The sequence below is a fragment of the Balaenoptera ricei genome, chromosome 10, assembly GCF_028023285.1.
Source record: "Balaenoptera ricei isolate mBalRic1 chromosome 10, mBalRic1.hap2, whole genome shotgun sequence".
Classification (NCBI taxonomy): domain Eukaryota; kingdom Metazoa; phylum Chordata; class Mammalia; order Artiodactyla; family Balaenopteridae; genus Balaenoptera; species Balaenoptera ricei.
In genome coordinates this window covers 95,638,910-95,664,926 of record NC_082648.1, presented here as the reverse complement: position 1 = coordinate 95,664,926, position 26,017 = coordinate 95,638,910, and the positions used below count along the sequence as shown (strand labels likewise).

General features: G+C 53.9%; 2 protein-coding genes across 6 annotated transcripts; one reads left to right on the top strand and one right to left on the bottom strand.

The window, feature by feature from the left end:
* Positions 1 to 2,845: 2,845 nt before the first annotated feature.
* On the bottom strand, positions 2,846 to 10,095 carry MPST (mercaptopyruvate sulfurtransferase). 2 transcript variants are annotated; one of them, XM_059936896.1, is made up of 3 exons: positions 9,938 to 10,095; positions 5,667 to 6,291; positions 2,846 to 3,432 (listed from the first exon to the last, which is right to left on the bottom strand). In XM_059936896.1, the coding sequence occupies exons 2-3, from the start codon at positions 6,259 to 6,261 to the stop codon at positions 3,134 to 3,136; spliced, it is 894 nt and encodes a 297-aa protein (XP_059792879.1). In that variant the 5' UTR covers positions 6,262 to 6,291; positions 9,938 to 10,095; the 3' UTR covers positions 2,846 to 3,133. The 2 variants fall into 2 exon arrangements, with proteins under 2 accessions (XP_059792879.1, XP_059792878.1); XM_059936895.1 differs by lacking the exon at positions 9,938 to 10,095 and adding an exon at positions 9,842 to 9,931.
* TST (thiosulfate sulfurtransferase) lies at positions 6,433 to 17,886 on the top strand. 4 transcript variants are annotated; one of them, XM_059936893.1, is made up of 3 exons: positions 6,433 to 6,587; positions 10,966 to 11,581; positions 17,417 to 17,886. In XM_059936893.1, exons 2-3 carry the CDS (start codon positions 10,987 to 10,989, stop codon positions 17,713 to 17,715), a joined length of 894 nt encoding a protein of 297 aa, XP_059792876.1. In that variant the 5' UTR covers positions 6,433 to 6,587; positions 10,966 to 10,986; the 3' UTR covers positions 17,716 to 17,886. The 4 variants fall into 4 exon arrangements, with proteins under 4 accessions (XP_059792876.1, XP_059792877.1, XP_059792874.1 ...); XM_059936894.1 differs by lacking the exon at positions 6,433 to 6,587 and adding an exon at positions 9,684 to 9,816; XM_059936891.1 differs by lacking the exon at positions 6,433 to 6,587 and adding an exon at positions 10,220 to 10,317.
* Positions 17,887 to 26,017: the final 8,131 nt, after the last annotated feature.

Sequence of the window (26,017 nt, the reverse complement as noted above, 5' to 3'; positions counted from 1 at the left end):
ACAGGCGCTGGCAGAGGCCTGGACTCTGCAGGGAGTGGTTAATTAATTATTCTGGGAGCTCAGACATGCAGGAGGCAGGGCAGGGCTCGGCTCAGGGCGGCCCTGGGTCTTTCCTAGCCAACTCCTGCAAAGTTGAACCAACCACAGCTCCGAGAAACCTAGAAAGGCACACCTCCATCTCCCTTCTCCCGCTTCTGAACCTGTCCAGATCCATGGAGAACCTTCCCAGGAGGAAAAAGCCCCAGCTCAAATCAGCTGGGGTTCCTTGCTAGCAGGGTAGGGATGGTGGGTCTGGGGAGGGGGGTGGGAGCCTAACCAAATCTCCTTGCTTAAATCTCACGACTCAGCTCAAGGTGTCCCCTTGTGGAGCCGGGGAGACACTTGGCCACCTTCCATGAGCTTGCCATGTGTGTTTCCAAACCCCGAGTTCCACTCCCTTCTCCCCTTGATCCTGAAATTGGGAAAACCAACTCAGGTTTTCCTAACCCACTGGAGAGGCTCCTACCCTGAGAATTCTAACTCCAGTTAGGCTCCTCTCTCAAAATAGCTGTGTGCCCTTAGGCAAATCACTCAACATCTCTGAGTCTGTTGTAAAATAGATCATTTCACTATTTCTCTCTAAAAATATACCACGGGCCAGTTTCTCCTTCCTGGCTGGGAGGCTTTTCCAGGGCAGGGACACAATTCTCATACTCATGTTCCCCGCCCCGCCCTCCACCCTCCCACCCCCCCACTCCCCGCCACAATGCTGGAGGTACAGGAGGCACTGAACATGATGAATAAGTAAAAGCCCTTTAAAAAATAACAAGAACACTTGATACTGACCCTGTGCCTGCCACCAAGCTAAACAGTTTCTATGGATTCTGTCACTGAACCCCCATATTGCTCAAGGAAGGTACGATTACTCCCATTTTAAAGGTGAAGAAACTGAGGCTCAAAGAGGCTCAGCCATGTGTCCAAAGTCAGGCAGCCTTGCATGGGGCAACAGAGCCAGAAGCCAGATCAGAGCCTCACATGTGTTTGCTGACAAACCAAGCTCCTCGAAGAGGCAGAGACATTTCCAGCAGAGAAAATGAGGTCTGTCTGAAACCAGCGCGAAAGGAAGGAAGTTTCTAAACTGTTAAATTCAGCCCCCAGGGGAAGGGGTTTATGACGGGCAGACAGGGGTCCCCTCCACGTGGGGACCCCTGTCTACACTGGTCCTGACTGCTGTGGTCAAGTGTGGCCACTGCTCCTACAGCATTGGTGCTTAACTGGGGGGTGATTTTTGCCTCTCGGGGGATATTTGGTCATATCTGGAGACATTTTTGGTTCTCACAACTGGTTGGTGCTGCTGGCATCTAGTGGGTAGAGGCCAGAAACGCTGCTAAACATCCTCCAATGCACAGGACAGTCCCTACAACAACAAAGAATGATCCAGTCCAAATGTCAGTCGTCCTGAGGTTGAGAAACCCTGAGCTGGAAAGATGGGGCTCAGCACGGGGCTCTTGGCCAAGTCCTTGTCTGAAATCCCTTCTTCTGAAGTACGTATTATTCCCATTTTATAGATAAGAAAGCTGAGGCTCAGAGAGGTGGGGCCTACTTTAGACCTCTTATTCAGAAAACCAGGATTCTGTCCTGTTGGTCCCCCACAAATCCTGTGGTCTTGGGAGACACAACTCAGCCTCAGAGGAAATGTGATGGGGACTGCAGGTGAGAAAGAGTCAATTCTGAGAAATCTGGGTCTGGTTCCAGTTCCGTTGTGAACACATCACTTGACCTTGGGTAAGTCACTGCCCCCTCTGGTTTTTTTTCCTTCTAGGGTTCCCCCCAGTACTGGCTGACACCTGGCCCTTTGCTACCAAGAGGTGCCCCGGGAGCTGGAAGATGGGGAGGGGTAACCCAGGTTCTGACAGGGGGAGCCTGGGGCCTTCTCAGACACCCATGTCTACGTCTGCACAAAGACAAACGCAGAGGGAGGAGAACAGAGGCCCTACTGGGGAAGCCTTGGGGGAAGGGTTCTCCTTGAGCAGAAAGGATCAAACCCCCAGATTGCCCACCCCCAGGTAGCTCCCAGAGGTTAGTCTCCAAGTGTGACTCTCAGAGTCGAGAGCTAGATTCTCCTCCAATTTGGCTAAACTCTGCCCTTCTCCAGAACATCCTGGCTGGGCTGACACAGTACTCCACAGCGTGGGATAGCTTCCCATTAAGTTCTGGAACCACCTCTGTCTTTTTTTTTTTAGAATGTTTTTTTTGCTTATCCCTTTTAAATTTTATTTATTTATTTATTTTTGGCTGTGTTGGGCTTCGTTTCTGTGCGAGGGCTTTCTCCAGTTGTGGCAAGTGGGGGCCACTCTTCATCGCAGTGCGCGGGCCTCTCACTATTGCGGCCTCTCTTGTTGCGGAGCACAGGCTCCAGACGCGCAGGCTCAGTAATTGTGGCTCGTGGGCCCAGCTGCTCCGCGGCATGCGGGATCTTCCGGGACCAGGGCTCAAACCCGTGTCCCCTGCATTGGCAGGCGGATTCTTAACCACTGCGCCACCAGGGAAGCCCCACCATCTCTGTCTTGAAATGAGATGTATGGCTTACCTGCAGTGGGGGGTTTGGGTGTGATTCTAGACAAGAGCACAGCAGATTCACCTTAAACAGCCCAAAAGCCAGAAGGGAGACCCCAGCCATAGAAGTAGAAGTAGAAGACAGTTCGCTGGGAGACATTCAGTCACAGGACTGGAAGGGCTCTGGGACCCCAGCACCGCTCAGAAGGCAGGGACAGCGTCCTCAAGACCCTCCGGCTCCACGAAGCTCCCTCGCTGGGCATGTTGGAACCACTGGCTAAGGAGCCGAGGAGAGCTGAGGCAGCCTCAGTTAGAAGGATTTAGCACTTGACTGTTTTATTTCTCAACAGAGGGGAGGTGGGGCTCCAGCTCAGCACCACGTGGGCAGCTCCCCTCCCCCTGCTCCCACCACCACCTTCTCTGCCGCCTCCACTGAGAGCCCGCGAGGCAGCGGAATTGCTGGCCTCTGGGATGTCACCCTAAGCGCCACCTGGGTTGGAGGAAGAAACCCTATACTGGTCAAAGAAGAGTCAGAACCAACAGGCTGGGCACTGCTGGTGGCTGGGTGTCACCCGAGCTTCCTGTGTCCCGCCACGCCTCAGTGGGTCTTCCCCCGGCCCTCGGAGATGACATCTTCGGGCTGGGCGCGCATGTACCACTCCACCCAGGAGCCGTCATAGAGGGGCACATCGGGCTTGCCGCAGAGGTAGGCCCCCAGTGCCACATGACAGGCTGTGACGCCGGAGCCGCACGTGGCCACCAGGGGCTGGGACAGGTCCACCTTCTTGTCCTGGAAGAGGAGGCGGATCTCCTCGGGGCTCTTCTCCAAGCCCTCCTTGGTCAGGAATTCCGTGAAGGGGATGTTGATAGTGCCGGGGATGTGGCCGGGTTCGATGCCTGCAGCGGGAGAGCAAGATGCAGGGAACAAATACAAGGGCAGTATGAATGGCCCCTGCAGTACTGAGAACCTTCCACGCAGCCACGGTGCTAAACCCTCTATAAGCATCGTCTCATGCAGTCCTCACTGCCAGGAAACCTGTTTAGAGGAATCCCCGTTTTACAGGCGGAGATGCTGAAGTTCGCAACTGTCCAAAGTCACGCATCTAGCAAACTGCTGCCTGGAGTTTGAACCCAGGCCTCAGCTCTCAACCCAGGGTGGCTACTGTCAGAGGAGGGCTGTCCCCATACCTCGAACCCCCCCAAGCAAAGCACGCTTCCCCTCCCTGCCGGACCGATGTGGCACATTAGAGGAGCGCTTGGCCAGGTCTGAGGCTTTGGAGTGGGGACGATGGGGACGGTGATATTCTCCACTGATTTAGACGGAGCCTGTACCCAAATCAGTTCAGCCACCTTGACAACAGGCCTGCTGGGTGTTTACTGTTACCTCCCATTTTACGAATGAGCAAGCACGCTTGAGGTAAGCATTAAGCACCCCTGTAAAGAGCCACAGCCAGGGAAGCACATGTTAATTTTATCACTTCCCGTTTCTTGAGTGCATCCTGTGTGTGCAAACACGGAGCTAAGTGCTTTACACACTTGCTCTCATTTGACCCTCACCGCATCCTTTAAGCTCTGTGTTCTGCCCTGACATTGACATGCAGAAGCTGCAGTTCAGAGATTAGGTGACCTGCCAGATGTCACACAGCCGGTGCAACCTGGGGCAGGGCTCTGAAGCCAGGTGTGGCTCTGGCTCGCTGCCCTATGTTGCTCCACCACCCAGGGGGCTGAGCTGAAGTACCCCACAGGTTCAAGGCGGCATCCCTATTAGGCTGAACCATCTTAAACTGCCACCGATGTAGGTTCAAAACTGGTTGGCTAGCATAGCACAGGGAGATCAGCTCGGTGCTTTGTGACCACCTAGAGGGGTGGGATAGGGAGGGTGGGAGCGAGGGAGACGCCAGAGGGAAGAGATATGGGGATATATGTATATGTATAGCTGATTCACTTTGTTATAAAGCAGAAACTAACACGCCATTGTAAAGCAATTATACTCCAATAAAGATGTTAAAAAAAAAAAAAAAGGTTGGCCATCAGCATTTTCCTGCCGTTTGACCTTATGTCAACAGCTCTGCAGGGTTCCGTGTAGCAGGGACCTTGTGAAATCACCAAACATCTCTGGGGTATTGACTCCGTCCAGCTACCGGGTTAGTCTTCAGGATGTGCTGGGAGCGGGGATGGTCCTTGCCCTCAGGTCACCCCAAACGGTGCCAGGACAGGGTGAACCCAAGCTACTCTAGAAACAAAACAGAAGCTCCATGCAACCCTGACGCAGGGGAACGGGGGATGCCCTTCAGGGAGCGCTTCCCAGAGGAAACGGCAAGATCCTTGCGCCCTCCTTGAAGCAGACACGAGACAAATGGCTGGGGGATTACTGGCTGTTCACTGCAGTTAAAGGTACTGGAGTTCAATGCCTGGCTGCTTCCTGAGATCTGGGGCAAGGTAGCCATTCTAAGGTTCCATTTCCCCTTCGGTATGATAACAGTACCCATCTTGTGGTACCCATCATTAAAAAGCTCACACCAAAGTGGCCACTGACCCACCTGCGTTGTGGGGACCCCTCCCCACCTCTGCTCCTTGCCCGGGGAACCTAGCCCAGGGGCAGAAGGCCCTGCCCCAACCCAGGCGGTCAGCCACACTCTATTCAGTTTCCGCTCCAACCTGGGGCAGCTACCTCCCTCTCTACTTAGCGCCCCCCTATCCTGCCCTCTGCAAGACTTTGGTCCCTCTGAGGGCCTTTCACCCTCCACCCCAGACTCCTCTTCCCCGGCTTCATCCACCTCAGAGATGGTCCTAGACCTGATCAAGCCCCCTCTCTTTGGGGCTCTTCCCCAGCTGGGCCTGCCCACCCCTCCTATTTGGCAGTGACCCCTACATCCATAGTACTGGGGTGGGGCTATTTGGGTTCTCACACTTATACTGGGCCCCCTGGGTTCCCAACTAGTTTGGGGTGGAGGTGGGACAAGTATTATTGCCCCCACTTTAGAATAAAGCCAGTGAGGCGACTAGAAACCAATTCTCGGCCCCTACCCCACGCGGTGGCCTTTAAAGGCAAGGGCGAGGCGAGGGCAGTGCTCAGGGTGCGCCTGACCCCGCACCCCAGGGACCTCCCGGGCTCCTCGCACATAGGTTACCTTCTCGGGGCTCGGGCTCGGTGCCCCGGAAGCGGCCAGCGGCGCGGGCATCCACCACCTGGAAGCGCCGGGATTCGAGGTTCTCCTTGATGTCCTCGTACGCCTTGACGTAGTCGGGGTCCAGCACCGCGTGGAACTCTGCGGGCTCCGGGCGGCTCTTGCCCGCGCTCAGCGGGAGGCCCTGGCGCAACCAGTTGCGGAGGCCGCCGTCGAGAAGCGACACGGTGCGGTGGCCGAAGGCGCGGAACATCCACCAGACGCGCGGCGCCGCGTAGAGGCCCTGATCGCTGGCGTCGTAGACCACGACGTGGGTAGAGGCGCTCACGCCCAGGCGGCCCGCGTACTCGGCGAAGTGCGCAGCCCTGGGCAGCATGTGGTCGTAGGGCGACGTGCGGTCGCTGCACTGGTCGATGTCAAAGAAGGCGGCGCCCGGGATGTGGCGCTCCTCGAACTCGCGGTGCGCGTCGCGGCCCAGCTTGGGCAGGTACCAGGAGGCGTCGAGCAGCCGCAGGGGCTGCCCGGCCCGCGGGGCCCGGAGCGCTTCGGCCACCCACTGCGCCGACACGAGCGCGCGGAAGAGCTGCTGCGAGGCCATGGCGGCGGCGGCGACACTGCGGCTGCAGGCCTGGGCGACAAGGAGGATGTCAGGAGGGAATCGAGGAAGAGGCCGGCCGGGCCGGGGGTGGGAAACGCCTGTGCCGCTGGGACTGGGGCGGGGCTGGGGCCAGGGCCGGAAGGGGCGGTGGAGCCCAGGGAGGTCAGAGTCCAGGGAACCCGGAAAACCAGCGGTGGTGAACCCAGAAGCAGACGTCGGTCACCGGGACCTCCCCTCCGTTTTCCTGCTAAGCCTTGGATATATACACAGAGCAGTGACCGAATGACCGTGACCCCTTGGAGGGGGCCAGGCGGGGGCCCTCACAGGTACTTGCTGCGGGGTGGATAGGGAGAGGGCCCAAGCAGGGGAAGGCCCCGCTGGCACTTTAAGGCAAGTAGGGGCAAAGTCCCTCCCTAAGATGTAGCTCAGCTTTGCTTGCAATCAACCAAGGTCCCTGGTGGAATTCACTCATTCATCAATCATTTATATAAGCAGCCTCAGAGGAATAGCAGCTGGAATTTACTGAGTCCTCCCTATGTGCCCTTTAATTCTCACACCTTACACCACTGCAGGACACAGGGTAGGCTCTCAATTATTTGCTGCATGAGTGGCCTCGAGAAGGTTGCTTTTCTCCTCACTGTTTCACAGAGCGGACACTGAAGTTCACAGAAGTGCACTAACTTGACCAAGGTCAACAGCTAAGAAGTAGTGGTGGTGCCAGGCTTCACACCAGGCAGTCCAGCAAGGTCAGGTTTTGCCCCTGGAGTTTCCTCTCTGGAAATAGTGACTTAGGGCCTCACTCCCTCCCCCCCCCTCCTCTCCCTTGCGGGCCAGTAGCTCAGAGTACAGCAGTTCACCAGCACACCGTGACAAGTCAACTCACGGCCTTCCAGGGCAGAGATGCTCCAGAGATGCTCCAAATGTGCGGAGCGCCTAGGCAAGCCCCTCCCCCGACCCCCCCACCCCGCCCACCGTCCGCCCTGTCCATTAGGTGCCTTTGGGCAGGGTAGAGAAAGGTGCCCCTTCAGCCAGGCAGAGGCAGAGCCTCACCAGGGCATGGGGCTAGGTGAGTGGAGTGTAAGCTGCAGGTCAGCTCCACTCACCCCCCAGCTGTGCACCCCCCGTGCAGGGCGCAACCTTGCATTCATACCACGCAGCCCTGCCGCCAAGGGGAAGGGGGTGGGCAGAGAACGGAGCGTGTTGTGGAGTGCCCCTGCGGGCCATATACTAACGAGCACCACAGCCTTCAGTAGTGACTATGTGGGGCTGCCTGTTTCTGAATAAGACCACTGGTGGCTAGAGATATAAATGCCTTGCCCTCGGTCACAGAGCTGGTCAGGGGCAGCCTCAGGATTTGCAGCCAGGTTGCAACTTCTCAGGCTAGACCTCTTCCCCAGCCCCGGGTCAAGGACGACCAGGGCCTAAGGAGTCCACGGAGGGATTACCTGGTGCCCAGCGCCCTCCTGCAGTCTCGCTGCAGCCTGGCTTTTAGGAACCATGTTTTCCACGTGGCCAGGCCCTATGCTGGACACTGAGAAACTCTTGCCTTTGTCTGGCCCTGGGAGTTAAGGCAGCCACAGGCCTGCTCAAGAGACAACGTAATTGCAGAATTTCTGGAGTTCAGTGGGAGCACAGGGGGGCCGCTAGCTCAGCCTGGGGTGGGAAGGCTGGGGAAGGTGGGAGGAGGGGAAGTCCAAACTGATTTGATGCGCTCAAACTGGAAAGCACAGTTTGACCTTCAGGGTGAGGCTGCCAAAGAGGCTTTGGCTAAGGGGCGGTCCCAGTGCCTGTGGATTCCGCCGCAGATAGACAATTTTGGGGGATACAGCGGGCCCCTACTTGAAGACTCCATTGTGAACCACAGCGGCCCCTGCCTCCTCCCCATTCTTGAGGCTCCTTGGTGTTTTCCCCAAGGATCCATATAGAGTGGAAAGAACCCTGATTTTGGAGCCAGAGCCCCTCCAAATCAGTGCAAATCCCACTCCCCAGCTTAACTAGGAGTGTGAAAGCGGGCATGTGAGGGTCCCTGCGCCATTTCCAGTTCTTATAGTGGAGCTTCCAACCTTCACCTCTTACAGTGAAGGTTAAATAATGAACGTTGAGGCACCACCATAATGCCCTGCAAATGGCTGGTTTTAATCATCATTAAAAACAGCTTCATAAAAATCCCATTATTTCTTCAAAGTTACTTCATAGGTGGCCTTTGAACCATCAGCAGCAAGTCTAGAATCTTAGAGTTTCAGGATTGAGTGGGACTTCAGAGGTCTGAGGTCATCCTGCCACACACACACACACACACACACACACACACACAGCCCCCTATGCTGGATTGGCAGTTCTCAGAAAGGACCGTGGGAGGTAGAGGAGGTTCCCGAAGAGCAGGCTGTGTGTGTCACTGAAGGGTGTGGACCAGGTCCCCATGCGCTTGGCAGGCCTGGATGGCTGTAGATGGGACTGCTCCGGGAGTCGAGGACCCCAAGACAAGCAGGACAGCCCCAGGCCCATCTCCAGAGTGTACACAACTGTGCTAGGGGAAGGGTGAGTCCCAGGCTGCCATCTGGGGTGGGCCCTGGAATAAGAGGGCTCCAGTCAGACTGGGCATTCTGCAAGGCCTTCCCCAGTCTCGTCCTTCCTCGCACCCTCTCTCCCTTGACTGCAAAGCACAAAGCTCAGAGGATTCCCTGGGTAAACGCTTAACAAAGTATGAATTTTTGCAACTTTCGGTGAGAATATAATTGTTTTCAGAATAAAAAGAATTTTTTACAGGGGGATGAGAAGAGCGTTCCGGGCGTGCATAACAGCACATGTAAAAGCTGAGTAGGGGCAGTGGTGTCCCCGCCAGCTCGCAAGAACCAGTTGTTAGATTTTCAGGAATTAGGCCAACTGGTTGTTAAACGCAGCCACTGTTAAAAATTAAATTATATACATTTACAATGAAATAGGTTAAATTAAGGACAAAGGCAGTTTTTTAAAAGTCTGTGGCTTCTGGGATGAGCAAGGTAAACAAAAGCAGCCCCTGCCAGGTGGGTTTCCGATCCGGGATTAACAAACAGCCTGGCCTCAATGCCACCGCAGGCCGCTAGGCAACTCGCTGGGCCTCTCTCTCCGGTCTTTAAATAAGTTTCTGGCCTACTCCGCAGGGTTGTCGTGGGAAGTAAGTGACCCCCGTGGGAGTACCCAGTAAAGTGCCTCGCCAAGCAGGCCTTAACAAATGTTAGTTTCGTTTCACTCTAGCAAGTTCTTTGCCAGTTTGTCCTCCTGGAGCCTCTGGGTCAGCTGGCCTCCCTGGCTTCTCCGTCAGGCTTTATTAGTCCTCCTCCCTCCTACCCTCTCTGCTGGCACCAGGTGATCCCGCCCCCCCCCCCAGGTCCCCCTCCCCCTGCCACTCACCCCGACCCCACCCTGGGGGCCGCCCCCAGCTGCCGCGGACAGCCATCCTTAGGGTGAAGCCAGGGGTGTGCCTTCCCTCCTAGACTGCGGCCCCCTGCGCCGCTCAGGCCCCGCGGGGGAGCCCGGCGCCGCGCACCCCGATGATCGACCTCCCCCTAAAGAAAGGCAAGCGCAGCGCCGCAGCAGTTACCCCAGTCTCGGGCTCCCGGCTTCCGGGTTCGGCCATGGCCCCGCGCAGAGCGCCCCCTCCCCGCGCTCTCAGCTGTCCCCCGCTCCCGCCACCAACCTGCGGCCGGCCAAAGGGAGGAGACTCCGGCACAGCCCACCGCCGAGGCCACTCGGAACCTCAGCTGCCGGCGCCTTCCACTGGCCAGGCCGTGGCGGGGGGGAGATGCCCGCGCCGACCAACCCCGCTCCGCGCCGTCCCCGCACCGCCCGGCGCCCCCGGCGCGTCCTCGGGGGTCCGAGAGGCGCCACGAGCCCGGGGGGTGGCCGGGGGTGGGCGCGGCGCGGCGTCGGGGGCGCGGGGCAAGGCGGGCGGCGCGCGATCCACCCCCGGGCGGCGGCGCGATGGTGTGGGCCGTCCGGGGAGTTGCGGGCTCAGGGTTTGAACCTGCCAACTTCTCCAGCCGGCAGGGGCGAGCGCCGGGGCGGCGGCGAGGGCGAGTGAGTGCGGCGGCGTGGGGCGGAGGCAGGCGCCCGGGCCGCTCGGGATTGGGCCGCCGACCGGACCACCTGCCACCCAGGGGAGGGTCCCGGTGGCGAGAGCGGGGCGGGGTGCCCCGGGAACCCTGGACCCAACTGGGGCAGAGGGCACTGGACCGGGCCGGACTCAGGCATTCAGGAGGCGGGCGAGCCCAGGTTGCTGAGAGGCCGCAGGAAGGTTTGCTAGACGAGAGGCGGGGGCGAGGGCGTGTGCGAACCCTTCCCCATGCGCCCACTCCCCTACCCTCCCAGGAAAGGGGGCTCTAAGCCCAAGATGCCTTCTTCCCCCATCTTGGACATCTTTTCGCCACACTTTCTGGCAGGATCCTGAGGGCGAGTATTGTAGCTTCTGGGGCCAGACACCCTCCCCGCCAGCTCCCCCATCTGGAGCCCGCTTGCCCCACCCCCTTCTGCGCGGGAGGGGGGCGCAGGGAGCGGCGGAAGCAGGCTTTCCTTAGGGAATCTGCAAACCTAACCCCACTGCCTGATTGCTGTAAACACGACACCCGTGGGGGAGTGCAGTGGGCAAAAAGCTCCTCCTCCCAGGCCCCACCCCACTGCACCCACAGTCCTCATGCCGGTCTCTTTCCTGGTTCCCACCCGCGCCAGGTGATACGGAGAGCTGAAACCATGGTTCAGCAGGTGCTGTACCGGGCGCTGGTCTCCACCAAGTGGCTGGCGGAGTCCGTCCGGGCTGGCAAGCTGGGCCCTGGCCTTCGAGTGCTGGACGCCTCCTGGTACTCGCCGGGCACCCGCGAGGCCCGCAAGGAATACCTAGAGCGCCATGTGCCCGGCGCCTCCTTCTTTGACATAGAGGAGTGCCGGGACAGAGCGTCGCCCTACGAGATGATGCTGCCCAGCAAGGCGGGCTTCGCCGACTACGTGGGCAGCCTGGGCATCAGCAACGACACGCATGTGGTGGTGTACGATGGTGACAACTTGGGCAGCTTCTATGCGCCGCGGGTCTGGTGGATGTTCCGTGTGTTTGGCCACCGCACCGTATCCGTGCTCAACGGTGGCTTCCGGAACTGGCTGAAGGAGGGCCACCCGGTGACATCTGAGCCCTCACGCCCAGAGCCAGCTGTCTTCAAAGCCACACTGGACCGCTCCCTGCTCAAGACCTACGAGCAGGTGCTGGAGAACCTCGAATCAAAGAGGTTCCAGCTGGTGGATTCACGGGCCCAAGGGCGGTACCTGGGCACGCAGCCGGAGCCAGATGCAGTAGGTAGGTGTCCCCGTGGTGGGGATGGTCCCTGGGGAGCAATGCCCAATGGAGAGATGGGGAGTAGGATGTCTGAGACCCTCTCCGGGTTTTGCCCTCAGTACCCCCATGCGGGCCTCAGTCTTTCCATCTGTAAAATGAAAGGGTAGAGCCCAACCTAAAGGCTTTTCAAGCTCTGATGCATGAGGACGTACACATGTGTTCCCGTAGCCACATGCTAAGGCGCGACCTAGCATCTGTATGGAGTGGCATCAGCAGAGGTGACTGATGACATATCCACCCACATCCATGCCCAGGCACTAGCTCCACCACATGCCCAAAAGTGTCCGTGAGCCACACATGCGTCGCTGAACAGAAGCTTCCTCAGGACCTCTCTAGTTCTTCAGAAATTCTTAGAGAACAATGCTCTTCCCCAGCACCCCATCCCTCCCTCCAGCTCTCCTGGACCCCCTGACCTTCCTTAAGTTACTTGCTCAGTTAAGTGGCAGAGTCAGGATTTGAACCCAGTGCTGCCTAGTTTCAAACCAGTGCTCTAAACCAGGATGCACCATCATTCTGCCCACTCCCCACCTCCCAGGGCCAGCAGGGAGCCCCTCCGCTAGACATCTTTAGGGAGATGGCTCATGAGTTCTCTCCTTTGGACAAAGGGTGTGTGTGTGGGGGGGGGGGGGGTTTCTACACTGCTGGAGGTGGGGGGAGTCTCAGGAGAGGAAATGCTGCTTTCTAGCTAGAAACTCCTAACAGAGAGGACCACAGAGGTAATGCCATCACCCCTTCTGGGCGCCCTCCAGCCCCTGCCTGGACACCTCTGGTGGCCAGGACCTCACTGCTCTCAGGGCCTCTCGGGGCCCAGGCTGGCTGAGTCTTCAGGATGGCTGGAGGGGGCTGCGGCTCTGTCCTCAATCAGGGCGCCTCTGTGGAATCCAGCTGCTGTGCAACGTTTGGACTAACTTGTTGAAAAATCCCTTCCTTTCTGCGCCTCTGAGGAGAGAGCACTGTGAAAGCTGCTTCCGACACTCTTAGAGCTGGAGGGCCTGAAAAGTCACCTCATCAGTCAGAAGAGAGGCTGTGGTGCACAGAGGAAGGAGTAGGTCAAGGCCACTTGGGTAGTTAGTGGAAAGCGCAGGGCTCTGCCCTCCCCATCGTGGCTTTCTCCGAGCCCCGTGTTCTTCCTGCCCAGCTTGCTCTCTGAAGTTCTGGAGTTGAAGATTCAAGTTTGTTTAGCACCTTCCAGAGACTCCTGGCACGGAGCTCCTGCAGCCTCCTCCTGGCCTTGGTTCAGGCACCTTCTCTCCTTGGGACTTAAGCTGCCGCTGGAGGGAGGAGACGTGGAATTGTTTCTCTAGCTGCTCCCCAGCTTGCTCTGAAGCAGACAGAATCAGTAAAGGGAGAGTTTAGAGATGCCAGATCCCATCTCCTTACTCCCATTTTAGAGATGAGGAAACTGAGGCTCAGAGAGGGGAAAAGCCTGCGGCTGCAGGTAAGACCTCCTGGAAGCCCCGAATTCTAAAGTCCCTCCCCCTCTCTGTGGCCCGCTTCCCCCCTCCTCCAGTTCCCATCTGGAGACCAGGGAGCATGGACCCCAGTTTGAACCCTGCTTCTCCTTTGTGCTGGGACCTCAATCAGTTAATTGCTTGGCCTCTTTGGGTTCCCTTATAAAATGAAAAGAGTAATGCCAGCCCTACCCACCTGGCTGTGTATTTATTAAATGCAGCAGTGGCTGGAAAGGTATTTTGAGAAGGGTGAGGAACTGTGCAAAGGCCGGGCCGCCTGGAAAGCCTCCCGTACAAGACATTTGGGGAATATTAGGGCACGTGAGGCTCTGCTGAGTTCACAGTCCCCCGCTTGTGGTGGGATCACAGAGGCACCCCGTGGGCTCAACTGTCCAGATGTAACACCCAGGGGAGTGTGGAGGTCCCTGGAAGGAATGACCCCCAAGAGGAGCTGGAAACAGGGCCTTAGAAACCCGACAGCCACTTCCTGCCCCTTTCAGGCGAGTAACTTCTCCTCTGGCCTCAGTTTTGTGCCCCCAGTGCCTTCAGTCCTGTTTGTAAGGGGCAAAAGGTGAGAGTCAGACAGACCTGAGTTTACATCCTGGTGTGGCCTCGGGCAGTTCCCTTCACCTCTGAACCCTCCTCCTAATGAAAGGAACACCGCTTACCTTGTAGAAAGAAGCCTTGGGGAAAGGGAGAGAAGAGAGGTGGGAGTTGATCCAGCTCAGTGTCTTTATAAACCTTATTCTCTTTTCCTCCCCACCGCCCACCCCAGGTGGGGGGTCCATGAGGGTGAAGAGGGAGGATATTGACCCCCTAATGCATACTATTATTTGCAGGACACTTTATGTACATTCTCCCCCGGGTACCTACAGCAGCCCGACAGGGGAGGCAGGCGGGGGTTCAAAGTGGTCCCACTTTGCAGGTGGGGAAAGGGAGCAGAAACTTCTCTATCCAGACACAGAGGCCAAGACTTGACCCCAGTCGCAGGATCAAAGTGGCGTTATTTCCCAAGGCCACTGCTGTGTAAGCAAACACGGGGATGGGGTTGGGGGGGGGGGGTTGGGGAAAGGTCATAGCTTCGAGGTGTTGCTTCACATTGCATCATGGGGTTGTATGGCTCCTGCCTTTGTCTCCTCCCAGGGGTGGGGACTGGGGTGGGGGTCGGGGGGAGCGCTGAGCAGCCTCCCAGCCGCCAGGGTTGGGGGCCGCCCACTGGGGCTGCCTGCACTGGGTTCCTTAGTGTCTTTAGGACGAAAGCAAGGAAGAGCTACACAGGTTTTCCTGGCCTTGAAAACCCATACCTGTCAGTGACCTGAGGGATGCCAGCTCACCAACTCGACTAGCATCTCCTTGGCCAAAGCTGGAGCATCACGTCAAGTCCCAGACCTCTGAGCAGGCGTCAGGAGAGGTCATCGCAGCCATTCCCCTGCTTCAGCCACTCTTTCCAGGAAGGCTCAGGGTAGTCAAAGTACACAGGCTTTGGGGTTGGGCACACCTGACTGCACATCACACCTGTGCTGTGTGTCATGGGGCAAGTTACCTCACCTCTCTGGGCCTGGGCCCCCCCCATTCGTGGCAGGAGGCTCATCTCTCTCCCCAGCTCTGTGAGGATTGAGGAAGATAAAGTTCTTGAGATAGCCCATAGGAGGTTTTGAGCTTGGTGGCACACCTGCTGGGGCCAGGGAGAGCCACAAGCCTGCAACCAAAGCTGAACTTGGAGGAGCAGGAGGAGCCCTGGGTGCCAAGCGCCTTTCCCCTCGTCTGCTGTTGCCTGTTCTCCGAGGTTCTCTGGCCAAGTTCATCTCAGCCCTCCCCCCATGAAGGCGGCCAGTTCCTGCTCATTTAAATTCCTCAGACAGGCCCTGAGCCTTTGCTGGCAGAAAGGGAAGGCTCGCACCTCCCAACGCTGGCCCAGTGTGGGGGGCTAGAGTCGGCAGAACACCCTGCCCCCAACTTCTTTACTCAGAGAGGTGCCTTTTATTAATTCGAAGAAAACAATAAAGCTGTTTCATCAGGGATGGGTGGAAAGAAACAAAACAGCGTTCAGGACTCAACAAACACTTGTGCTCTTCAATGCACTTAAATCCAGCCCACGGCCTGGGTACTGAAACTTTGTTTGTTTTTTTTTTTGCGGGATTTCAGTTCCCCGACCAAGGATTGACCTGGGCCCCAGCAGTGAAAGCATGGAATCCTAATCACTAGGCCACCAGGGAACTCCTTGAAACATTTTAAAGTTGGGTTTCTTGGAAAAGAACGCCTTTGAAGCCAACAGACCAATTGCCCTTCATCGGTAGGGTCAGTACACATCTGATCTTAGATCAAAGTTTCCAGACAAAAAGTGAAATCACAACAGGAAGAAATCACTATAATTTTATAAGTCAGGGGACTTCCCTGGTGGCGCAGTGGTTAAGAATCTGCCTGCCAGTGCAGGGGATATGGGTTCGATCCCTGGTCTGGGAAGATCCCACATGCTGCGGAGCAACTAAGCCCGTGCGCCACAACTACTGAACCTGCGCTCTAGAGCCCGTGAGCCACAACTACTGAGCCTGCGTGCCACAACTGCTGAAGCCCCCGCGCCTAGAGCCCGTGCTCTGCAGCAAAGGGAAGCCACTGCAATGAGAAGCCCGCGCACCGCAACGAAGAGTAGCCCCGCTTGCAGCAACTAGAGAAAGCCCGTGCGCAGCAACGAAGACCCAATGCAGGCAAAAAAAGGGAAAAACTTAAAAATAAAAAAAAAAGGAAATCCTTTTAAAAAAAATTTTATAAGTCAGGACATCTAGTCAATCAAAGGAACTCTTGATTCGTGCCAGCAAATTTTGAATCCTCTTTGGCCTCGGGGTGAGGAGAATGGGACTTTGCTGGCATGATTGCTCACCTCCTGGGTGTCCACGGTCATTAGGGGTTTTTATGTGCGGAAGTTGACTTTCCAACAAGCCTGTGAGGAAGGTGGGGTTATCTCCCCATTTCAAAGGTGGGGAACTGAGGCTCAGACGTGCAGGGCATGCCTGACCGCACGCTGGTGCCCTGATTACCCCCGGTCAGGTCCTTTCCCTCCCACTGCTGCCCAGTCTGGTCCTGCCCTGCCCCACAGTCTGGGTTAAGTGGGGAATTTTGGAGGAAGGGGAGCCCAAAGAGACACCCCAACCTTCCTCGGGCCCCACTCCCAGTGCCCAGTCTGCCAGGGTGTAGGGCGCTTGAGGACAAGGAGTGACCTAGGCCTTGGGTCTGCACGTGGCACCAGCTCTGGCCATGGCCCAGCCCCATTTGCCCCACATGCTGGCTATTCTGAAGCCAGATTTGGCAGGGGGCCTTACTGGGTGCAGAGAAGGTTCTGGAATGGACCCTGGAGCTAGCCTAGACCCCCATTCTGCTTCCGTCAAAGCCTCTCAGGGCTGCTAGGAAGGTCCTGAAGGGACCACACTGCCCCCATTCTCACCTGTCCCCCATCGTAGGTGGGGAAGTGGTAGAGAAGCAGCAGCGTCTGAGGGTGGCTCGGCCAGCTGTAGTACGTCGGTGCTTTACCCTATACAACAGCCCTTACACACGCAAACACGCATTCCCACTTAACCCATGGGGACACTGAGGCTCAGAGAGGTTAGTGACTTGCTTGAGGTCACCTTGCCAGTAAGTGGCAGAGCTGGGATTTGAACTTAGTCTAAAACCAAGTCACAGGCTCTTTCCACACTGTGTGCTGGACAGGAAAACCACGGGACTCGGTGTAATCCTGGGTCTGCCTTTACCTCTCTGTGTGGCCTCAGGCTAGCCTTTTCACTTTGCCAAGCCTCAGTGTACTCATCTGTAAAAGGGAGTGACATTATATTTAGTGAATTATGTGGTTATGTGTTTAACCTCTATCTTCCTTGCTAGACTGTAACCTCCCTGAGAGCCTGGGCTGTGTCTCCCCTTCACCACCGTGTTCTCAGCAATAGCCCATAGCATTTGCAGTCATCGTCCCATTTGCTGTTCTCCACAACCCTATGAGATAGGTACGTACCACTGAGCCCATTTTACAGATGAGAAAACTGAGGTTCAGAGAAGTGAAGCAATTTGCCCAAGGTAAAGGTTAGTAGATGGTAGAGCCAAGACTCCTCCCTGTCCTCTCAAGCAGGTAGGACATTCCTACTTCAAGGCAGATTTTGGCGTAGGGGGGTGGTGTCATGAGCACTGGATGTAGGTAGGGCTGGAATAAATTGAGCTCTGAGAAGGGCAAAGCTGTTATTTTTATTTGCAAAGCTCCCTCTCCTTATAGCCACGGTTGATTGTGACCTCCAGGCCCCACTTACCCCCAACCACCGTGTCGCTCCTAACCCTGTCCTTCCCTTTGTCCTCTACCCCTGCCCAGGACTGGACTCGGGCCACATCCGAGGCTCAGTCAACATGCCCTTCATGGACTTCCTGATGGAGGATGGCTTTGAGAAGAGCCCGGAGGAGCTCCGTGCCATGTTCGAGGCCAAGAAGGTGGACCTCGCAAAGCCCATCATCGCCACGTGCCGAAAGGGTGTCACTGCCTGCCACATCGCCCTGGCCGCCTACCTCTGCGGCAAGCCCGATGTGGCCATCTATGACGGCTCCTGGTTCGAGTGGTTCCAGCGGGCCCCCCCGGAGACCCGGGTGTCCCAGGGGAAGGGCGGGAAGGAGTGAGCAGTGGCCTCTCCTACCCTCGCCCACAACTCCTGCCAGTGGAGTGACCCCAGTGTGGCCCGCCGTTGGTCCATGCCTCATCGGCTAAGGAGATGAACAAGTTTTTAGAGTTAATGTGTAGAGCGCTCCTTTTCCCAACAACACTGGAATAAACCTGGCCTTTTCCGAGTAGCTGTGTGAGCCCGTTTCTCCCTTGGTTCCATCCTTACCCCATGTTCCCTTCTCCTTCAGATTCCTTAGAATCCACCGAGGAAGGGAACCTCCACACCCACCCACACGCTGGGGACACCGCTTTATTATTTAGTTTTGGCAAAGGAAGCCGCCTGTTGCCACCTGTCAGATGGAACACGCTGGGACCTTTCCTGGAAGGGGTACCAGGAAGCCAGACAGAGAGTGAAACCTAGGCTAGCCGGCGCACCACCCCTTCCTGCTGTGGGCCCAGCCCTCTAGGAGGAGGGGGTGGGAGGGGAGACAGCTGGTCTTCACTTGAAATGAGTGTTCAAAGAGGTGTCCCGCAGGCCCTGGGGCCTTTCAGAAGAGGCGACGCTCAGAAGCAGGTCAACTCAGTGTTCGCTGCAGCTCTATTCACAATAGCCAAGACACGGAAGCAGCCTAAGTGTCCATCCACAGAGGAATGGATAAAGAAGATGTGGTACATATATACAGCGGAATATTACTCAGCCATAAAAAAAGCATGAAATAATGCCATTTGCAGCAACATGGATGACCTGGAGTTTATCATACTGAGTGAAGTAAGTCAGACAAAGACAAATATCATATATCACTTATATATGGAATCTAAAATACGATACAAATGAACTTATTTACAAAATAGAAACAGACTCACAGTCTTCGAAAAGAAATTTATGGTTACCGAAGGGGGAAGGTGGCGGGGGGATAATTTAGGAGTTTGAGATTAACATATACACACGACTATGTGTAAAAGAGATAATCAACAAGGACCTACTGTATAGCACAGGGAACTCTACTCAACATTCTGTAATAACCTATATGGGAAAAGAATCTGAAAAAGAATGGATATATGTATATGTATAACTGAATCACTTTGCTGTACACCTGAAACTAACACATTGTAAATCAACTCTACCCCAAAATAAAATAAAAATTCAATTTAAAAAAAAGATACAACATTGTAAATCAACTGTATGCCAATAAAATAAAATAAAAAAAAAAAAAAAAAGAAGAAGCAGGCCAAAGGAAGGTGGTCTCTACCTTAGGTGCCCTTCCTGGATCAGAATAAGACCCTTTGGGGAGTGATGGGGGGAGGCGCTGGAGAAGCAGCTTCAGCCCTGGGAGAAGGTCTTCGAGCTCTGGCAGTGGGAATCAGGAAGCTACAGGAGAAGAAAGTAACCTGGTAGACTGGGACCTATGTGACTGGATTTGGAGTTTCCCGGAAACAGGCTGTCTAAACCCTCCTTTGGGGCTTCGAGATGATTCCAGGCCCCACCTAATGGGGATTCTCTGATCCCAGCTGTCCAGTCTTCCTGGGTTAAGTTTGGACAGGAGGAGTAGGGCCAGGGACCAAGGTTGTCAGTGACGGACCCCAGCCCCTAACCCAGCGTTGGGGCCATCATGTGCTCTGTTACTGCTGAGGGTGTTGGGTTAGTGGCAGGGGGCTGAGGGCCCATGGCGTCTGCAGTGGAAGAGGGCTAGGGCAGTCTGGACAGCTGGCCCCTCTTGCCTCCATGCCATCCTTCTCCTACCAGCTTTAGGTCCCTTATTGGAGCTTTTAGGGGCCAAAGAGCCAATCTCAGGGGATGAAGACTCTCCCTCCTCCCCCTCCTCCTTCTCCAGTCCCAGAGCTCATTCCATCAACATGTTTACTGAGCACCTACTGTGAGGTGGGCACTGGTCCAGGTGCTGGTGACATGGCAGTGAACACAATCTCCCTCCTCATGTGTGCTTCACATCCTACATGGGGGAAAGAACAAATGTATATATATATATATATATGGTGTAAGATGGTGACACAAGCGCTGTGGGAAAAAAGAGTAAGGGGAATGGGGAGTGTGGGGTGGGTTAAGATTTGTTTTTTTTAAAGGGTGGTCTGGGAAGGTGAGCAGAGTCCCAAAGGAGGTTGGAAAAGTAAGTCACGTAGATATCTAGGGAAAGAAAGTTGAAGCAAAGGGAATGGCCAGTGCAAAGACCCTGAGGCAGGACTGGGCTTGGTGTGTTTAAGAAACTGAGGAGACCAGCATGGCTGGGGCCAAGGGAGTGACCAGGAGAGGGGGAGGAGATGAGGTCAGAGAAGGGGGTGGACATCTATGGTAGGGCCTTGCAAATCAATGGAAGGACTATAGGTTTTACTCTGGTTGAGATGGGAAGCTACTGGAAGGTTTTGATTAGAGGGGTGACATGATCCAAATAAGTTCTAACAAGATCACTTGGCTGCTGAGGTGGGAAAGAGACTTGGTGGATAGACTCTAGGGTTGTCCCCATAATCTCCACCTCCTGATGTCCAACCCCTGTGCAATCCCCTCCCTTGAGTGTGGGTGGAAACTGCAACTTGCTTTTAACCAACAAAATATAGGAGTGGTGTGGGATGCTGTCTTATCTTGAGCTGCTATAACAGGACTGGCTGGCATAAACAGCAGAGGTTTATTTCTCACAGTTCTGGAGGCTAGAAGTCCAAAATCAAGGTGCCAGTGGATTTGGTTCCTGGTGAGAACTCTCCTCCTGGCTTCTCGTTGATTGTGTCCTCACATATTGGAGAGAGAGAGGGGAAGAGGGGGAGAGCAGTGCTCTGGTCCCCCTTTCTCTTCTTCTAAGGACACCAATTCCATCGTGGGGACCCCCCATGACCTCATCCAAACCTAATTACTTCCCAAAGACCCTACCTCCAAATACCATCACATTGGTAGTTAGGGCTGCAACATATGAATTTAGGGGGGACACAAACATTTAGTCTATAATAGTTGACACTTCTGTGATTATAGTACATGAGATTATAATGCCCATCTTGTGCTGGGCATTTTCCTTTGCTGGCTTGGATGAAGTGAGTGACGTGTTGGAGGCCCACCTAGCAAGGAACCGAGGATGGCCTCTGGCTGAGGCCCTCAGTCCAACAAACCATGAGAAACTGTGTCCTGCCAACAACCTCATGGTCTTGGAAGCAGATCCTTCCCCAGTCGAGCCTCAGATGAGAGCACAGCCCCAGCCAACACCTTGACTGCAGGCTTCTGAGGCTCCAAAGCAGAGAATCCAGTTAAGCCATGCCCAGACCCTGACTCACAGAAACCGTGATAAAGTATGTTAGGCTGCTGAGCCTGTGGTAATGCTGTTATGGAGCAGTAGATAATCAATGCAGGGCACAAGAGCAAAAGAAGGAGACCAGGGAGGAGGCAAATGTGTTAACCCAGGCAAGGGGTGGTGCTGGCTTCTACCAGGGGCCAGGGGGGATGTGGAGGTGGGTAAAGGGGTCTGAGTCTGGTGTATTTTACAGGACTTGCTGATGAATCACTTATGGGGTTGGCTTAGAATTACAGGTGACACCTCACTCTGTGCCAGGCAATGTGCTGGGCACTTCACAGAAATGACTAATCACCCTCTCTACTTAATGCTTGGTAATCCCAAGAACATCCTTCACACTTGATGGCATCTGAGCCCTCTCTGCCTGGCACGGAACCTGGCCTGTGGTGAATACTCAGGGGACGTTTTTAGTGGATGAGAGAGTAAACAACACCTGAAGGCCCCTGATGCCCACTTAGTACTGGCTCTCCCTGGCCTCTGTTCCCCAGGGTGGGCCTATCATTCCTATGAGGTAACAGAGCCCTGTGTACAGTGATTGCCATGGCAACTCCAATGGACGTGGGGGGCTGCCCCCCAGCAACCATCCACTGGTCTCCAGCAGCAGTTGTGCTGCGCAGATCTGCACTCCTGGGCTTCAGCACGCACCAGGGTGGTTCACGGGTTTCTGACATTATGAGAGAGAGTGGAGAGGTGAGGCAGGGACCTTGAGGTGGGCCAGGGGTCTGCCAGGACATGGGGCTTCATCTTCCTTCTCTCTATTCAGAGCTGCTTGTGAGTGGAATGCTCAGACCGTAACAGGATCTACTTTCCCTCCTTCTTTGCCCGACGTCTCTTGGGATTTTCTCTCCAGGTCAGAAACTGACAGTGAGTCTACACTTCTCTTCAAGCCAGTCCAGGCCACTCTGGACCGAGGGTGCTATTGGGGCAGAGGGGCAGCTCCTGTGGACGCATCAGGTGGGTGGCTGGGGATGGGGAATGGGGACAGGAGCAGAAAGAGAACTTGAAGGAGATAGAATTGGGGCTGGGTTTCAGCACCACCTGGGTGAGGTCCTATTTCTTTTCTCAGCCTCATTTTCTCCAACTGTGAAAGAGGGTGAGTTAATACTTTCTCCAAACACCTCACTGAGTCCTTGTGAAGAGAGACTAATCTACTAGATGTGAGAATACTTAACACATGAGCTGTATTTGTCATCTCCTGCTGTATAACAAATCACCCCAAACTTAGTGACTTAAGACAACATTCATTATCTCATCGTTTCTGTGGGTCAGGAATACAGATCTAGCTTCAATGGGCCATCTGTCTCAGGTCTCTCACAGCCTGTGATCAAAATATTGGCCAGGGCTTCAGTCTCATCTCAAAGCTCAACTAGAGAAGGACCCTTTCCATGGCCAGGATTCAGTTCCTCAGACTGTTGAACTGAGGCCCTCAGTTCCTCTTGAGTTGGTGGCAAGAGGCCCTCAGTTCCTTGCCACGTGGGCCTCTCCAGAAGGCAGCTCACAACAAAGAAACTGCCTCCATCAGTGCAAGAAGAGCCGAGAAGAGCCAGAGAGAGTATGAACAAGACAGAAGTCACAATCTTATAACCTCATCTTGGAAGTGGCATTCCATCATTTTCACCATATTCTACTGGTTAGAAGCAAGTCAGTAGGTTCAGCCCATACTCAAAGTGATGGAATTACACAGGTGTGTAAATACTGAGGAATAGGGGTCATTGGGAGCCATGTTACTGCCCACCTCAGTCCACCCTCTAGCCCCCGATGATAAATATCCTTTCCACATGCAAAATACATTCATCCCCTCCCAAGAGCTCCAAAAATCTCATCCTATTACAGAATCAGCTTCAATTTTAGAATCTGGTCCTATAAATCAGGTCCAGGTGTGGATGAGGCTCCTTGAGTGTCATTATTCTCTATCAGTAGATCTGTGAAACTAAGCTATCTGCCTGAACACACCCAATGTACAATGGTGTGGCAGATATAGGATAAGAGCTATAGATATTCCTGTTCAAAAATGAGGAAAATTCAGACATGAAGTATTCACTGGTTCATAGCAATTTTGAAATCCAGTCAGGCAAATGTTGGACTTTCCTTGATTTGGTTTCAAGGTTTGGAGATAATTGTCTATGGCTCTCTGCTCTGCCATATGTATGGACTCTTGCTTTTACTTGATACAATATCTTTTTTTTTTCTTTCTTTCTTTCTTTTTTTTTTAAGGGAACACATGTTTGCAGCTGAGTAGTTTTCTCAGACTGCTTTCTGCCAGTAGAATTTGGGAGTTCACTGATCTCTTTTCCTTTTGTACTATCTCTGTCCCTTTCACTCCATGCTGGCAGTATTTTCACCAACATACTTTTCTCAAAAGCTGTGAACCTTATAGGGATTCTTTCCATTAGACAAAAGTCACATTCTTTTCCACTGGGGCTTCTGTTGAGGGATAGCATCCTTAAGCTTCTGAGAGGCCCTATTGTTCCATTAAGAGGATTTGTGAGGCATGTCCTTATCTCTTTAAAGGGCCTTTTGTGGGACTGAATAATACTCTGATCTTTCATCTTTCGAAGGATATAACAAACAGTCACAGCTGGCTACATTTTACCAACAGTCCTCTGAAGCTATTTCTTAATTTTAGCGTCTTTTGACATCTGGAGAGGATGAGAATTTCCAAAATGACTAAGTCCTGCCTCATTTTTATTTAACAGTCCTTCCTTCAAATTTCTCTCTCTCTTCTCACATTTCACTACAAGCATCAAGAAGAAACCAGGAGGCACCTTCAATACTTTGCTTGGAAATCTTCTTCACTGGATCACCCAGTTCATTAGTCACTTATTCTGCTTTCCACATAACTGCTGATGACAGGGTCACTATGTTTCTGCCACTACATAACAGGAACCAGTCCTCCTCCAGGATCTAAGAACATCTGCCTCACTTCCTTTTGTGCCTTCACTGGCAGCGTCCTCTAAGACCAGACTTCTACTGGTAGTCTGTTTAAGGCAATTTAGGCTTTTTCTATCATGTTGCTCAAAATCCTTCCAGGCTCCACCGACTGCTTGGTTCCAAAGCCACTCCCACATTTTTAGGTGTTTGTTACAGCAGCATCCCACCCTTGGCACCAAAATACATATTATCTATTGCTGCATTTAAAAAATCACCAGAAAGCTTAGTGGCTTAAAATGGTGTGCTTAAAAGAATATACAAATTTATTATCTCACAGTTTCTATGGATCAGGATCCTGGGTGTGGCTTGACTAGGTCCTCTGGCTCAGGGTCTACCATAGGCTACAATTAATGTGCCAGGTGGGCTGTATTCTCATATCAAGGTTCAACTGGGGAGGAACCATTCAGGTGGTAGGATTCATTCAGTTCTTTTTTTTTTTTTTTAATTTTTATTTATTTATTTATTTATTTATTTATTGGCTGCATTGGGTCTTCGTTGCTGTGTGCAGGCTTTCTCTAGTTGCAGCTAGCAGGGGTTACTCTTCGTTACAGTGCGCGGGCTTCTCATTGCGGTGGCTTTTCTTGTTGCGGAGCACGGGCTCTAGGTGCGTGGGCTTCAGTAGTTGTGGCTCGCGGGCTGTAGAGTGCAGGCTCAGTCATTGTGGCGCACGGGCTTAGTTGCTCCACGGCATGTGGGATCTTCCCGGATCAGGGCTCGAATCCATGTCCCCTGCATTGGCAGGCAGATTCTTAACCACTGCGCCACCAGGGAAGTCCCTCATTCAGTTCTTTGAGGACTATTGGAATAAGGGTCTCTGTTCCTTACTAGCTTTGGCCAAAGGCTACCCTCAGTTCTTGCCACATGAGTCTCTTTGTAGGGCAGCTCAAAACATGGTACTGCATCCATCAGAGCGAACAAGGCAAGGAGAGCCAGAGAAAGAGTGTGAACAAGACAGAAGTCACTAACCTAATCCTGGATGTGACATCCTCTCACTTCTCTCATATTCTTTTGATCAGAAGCAAGTCACTAGGTCCAGCCCACACTCAAGTGTTAGGCGGGGAACATAGTGTATGAATACCAGGAGGATAAGGATCATGAAAAGTCATATCAGAAGCAGCACAATCACCAAACAAGTCAGAATTAATGGATTGTTTTGCCTGGTGATTTTTCAAAATTCATCTGATTCTTAACCTGCTCTGAGTTTACCAGCAGACCAACTTGCTGGGTGACCTCAGACAAGTCACTCCTTCTCCCTGGGACCTCAGTTTCTTTACCTGTAAAATGAAGGGACTGGGGTTTCCCTGGTGGCGCAGTGGTTAAGAATCCGCCTGCCAATGCAGGGGACACGGGTTCGAGCCGTGGTCCAGGAAGATCACACATGTCGTGGAGCAACTAAGCCCACACGCCACAACTACTGAGCCCCCGCACCACAACTACTGAAGCCCGCGTGCCTAGAGCCCTTGCTCTGCAACAAGAGAAGCCACCACAATGAGAAGCCTACGCACTGCAACGAAGAGTAGCCCCCGCTTGCTGCAACTAGAGAAAGCCCTTGCGCAGCAACAAAGACCCAACACAACCAAAAATAAAATAGATAAATAAATTTTAAAAATAAATAAATAAATAAATAAAACGAAGGGACTGCATTAGCTAATCTCAAAGATCCCTTCCAGCTCTGACTTGCTGCTTCTATGCTTTCCTTATCCAATTATACAATAAATTGTTTTATCCTAGTTGTATTACAAAATTCACAGAAGCCTTTAAAAAACACATGCAATAAAATAAGAGAATATGAATAAGAAAAAGATCATCTAGGAAAAAGGAACCCAAACTTGAAAGCTGCAGAGGCTTTTGAAGATGCCAGAGCTGACACTCTAATTTGCCCCAAAGGCCTGTTCTTTGGAGGAAAGGCTGAGATTATCCCAGAGTCGGTTCCTGCTCTTGGCTCTCCTCCACATTGGCCAAGCTGGTTCCTTTCCTTGAATGACCAGCTGGTAAAAGAATGGGTAAAATCCTATTTGCAGAGAGGCAAACAGTCACCAGGATGGGGGGCTTGGGGCAATGCCCCTCCCAGCAAGGGGTCTGCTGGGGGCTCCTAGGGGAG

Excerpts from the sequence above, each read along its gene's own strand:
- MPST (XM_059936895.1), bottom strand. The coding sequence starts at position 9,877 with ATGGCCGAACCCGGAAGCCGGGAGCCCGAGACTGGG. Across the intron at positions 6,292-9,841 it reads GCCGGGAGCCCGAGACTGGG|GCCTGCAGCCGCAGTGTCGC; the intron begins GTAACTGCTGCG and ends CTTGTCGCCCAG. Across the intron at positions 3,433-5,666 it reads CGAGCCCGAGCCCCGAGAAG|GCATCGAACCCGGCCACATC; the intron begins GTAACCTATGTG and ends CTCCCGCTGCAG.
- TST (XM_059936891.1), top strand. The coding sequence starts at position 10,222 with ATGGTGTGGGCCGTCCGGGGAGTTGCGGGCTCAGGGTTTGAACCTGCC. Across the intron at positions 10,318-10,965 it reads CGGGGCGGCGGCGAGGGCGA|GTGATACGGAGAGCTGAAAC; the intron begins GTGAGTGCGGCG and ends CACCCGCGCCAG. Across the intron at positions 11,582-17,416 it reads GCCGGAGCCAGATGCAGTAG|GACTGGACTCGGGCCACATC; the intron begins GTAGGTGTCCCC and ends ACCCCTGCCCAG.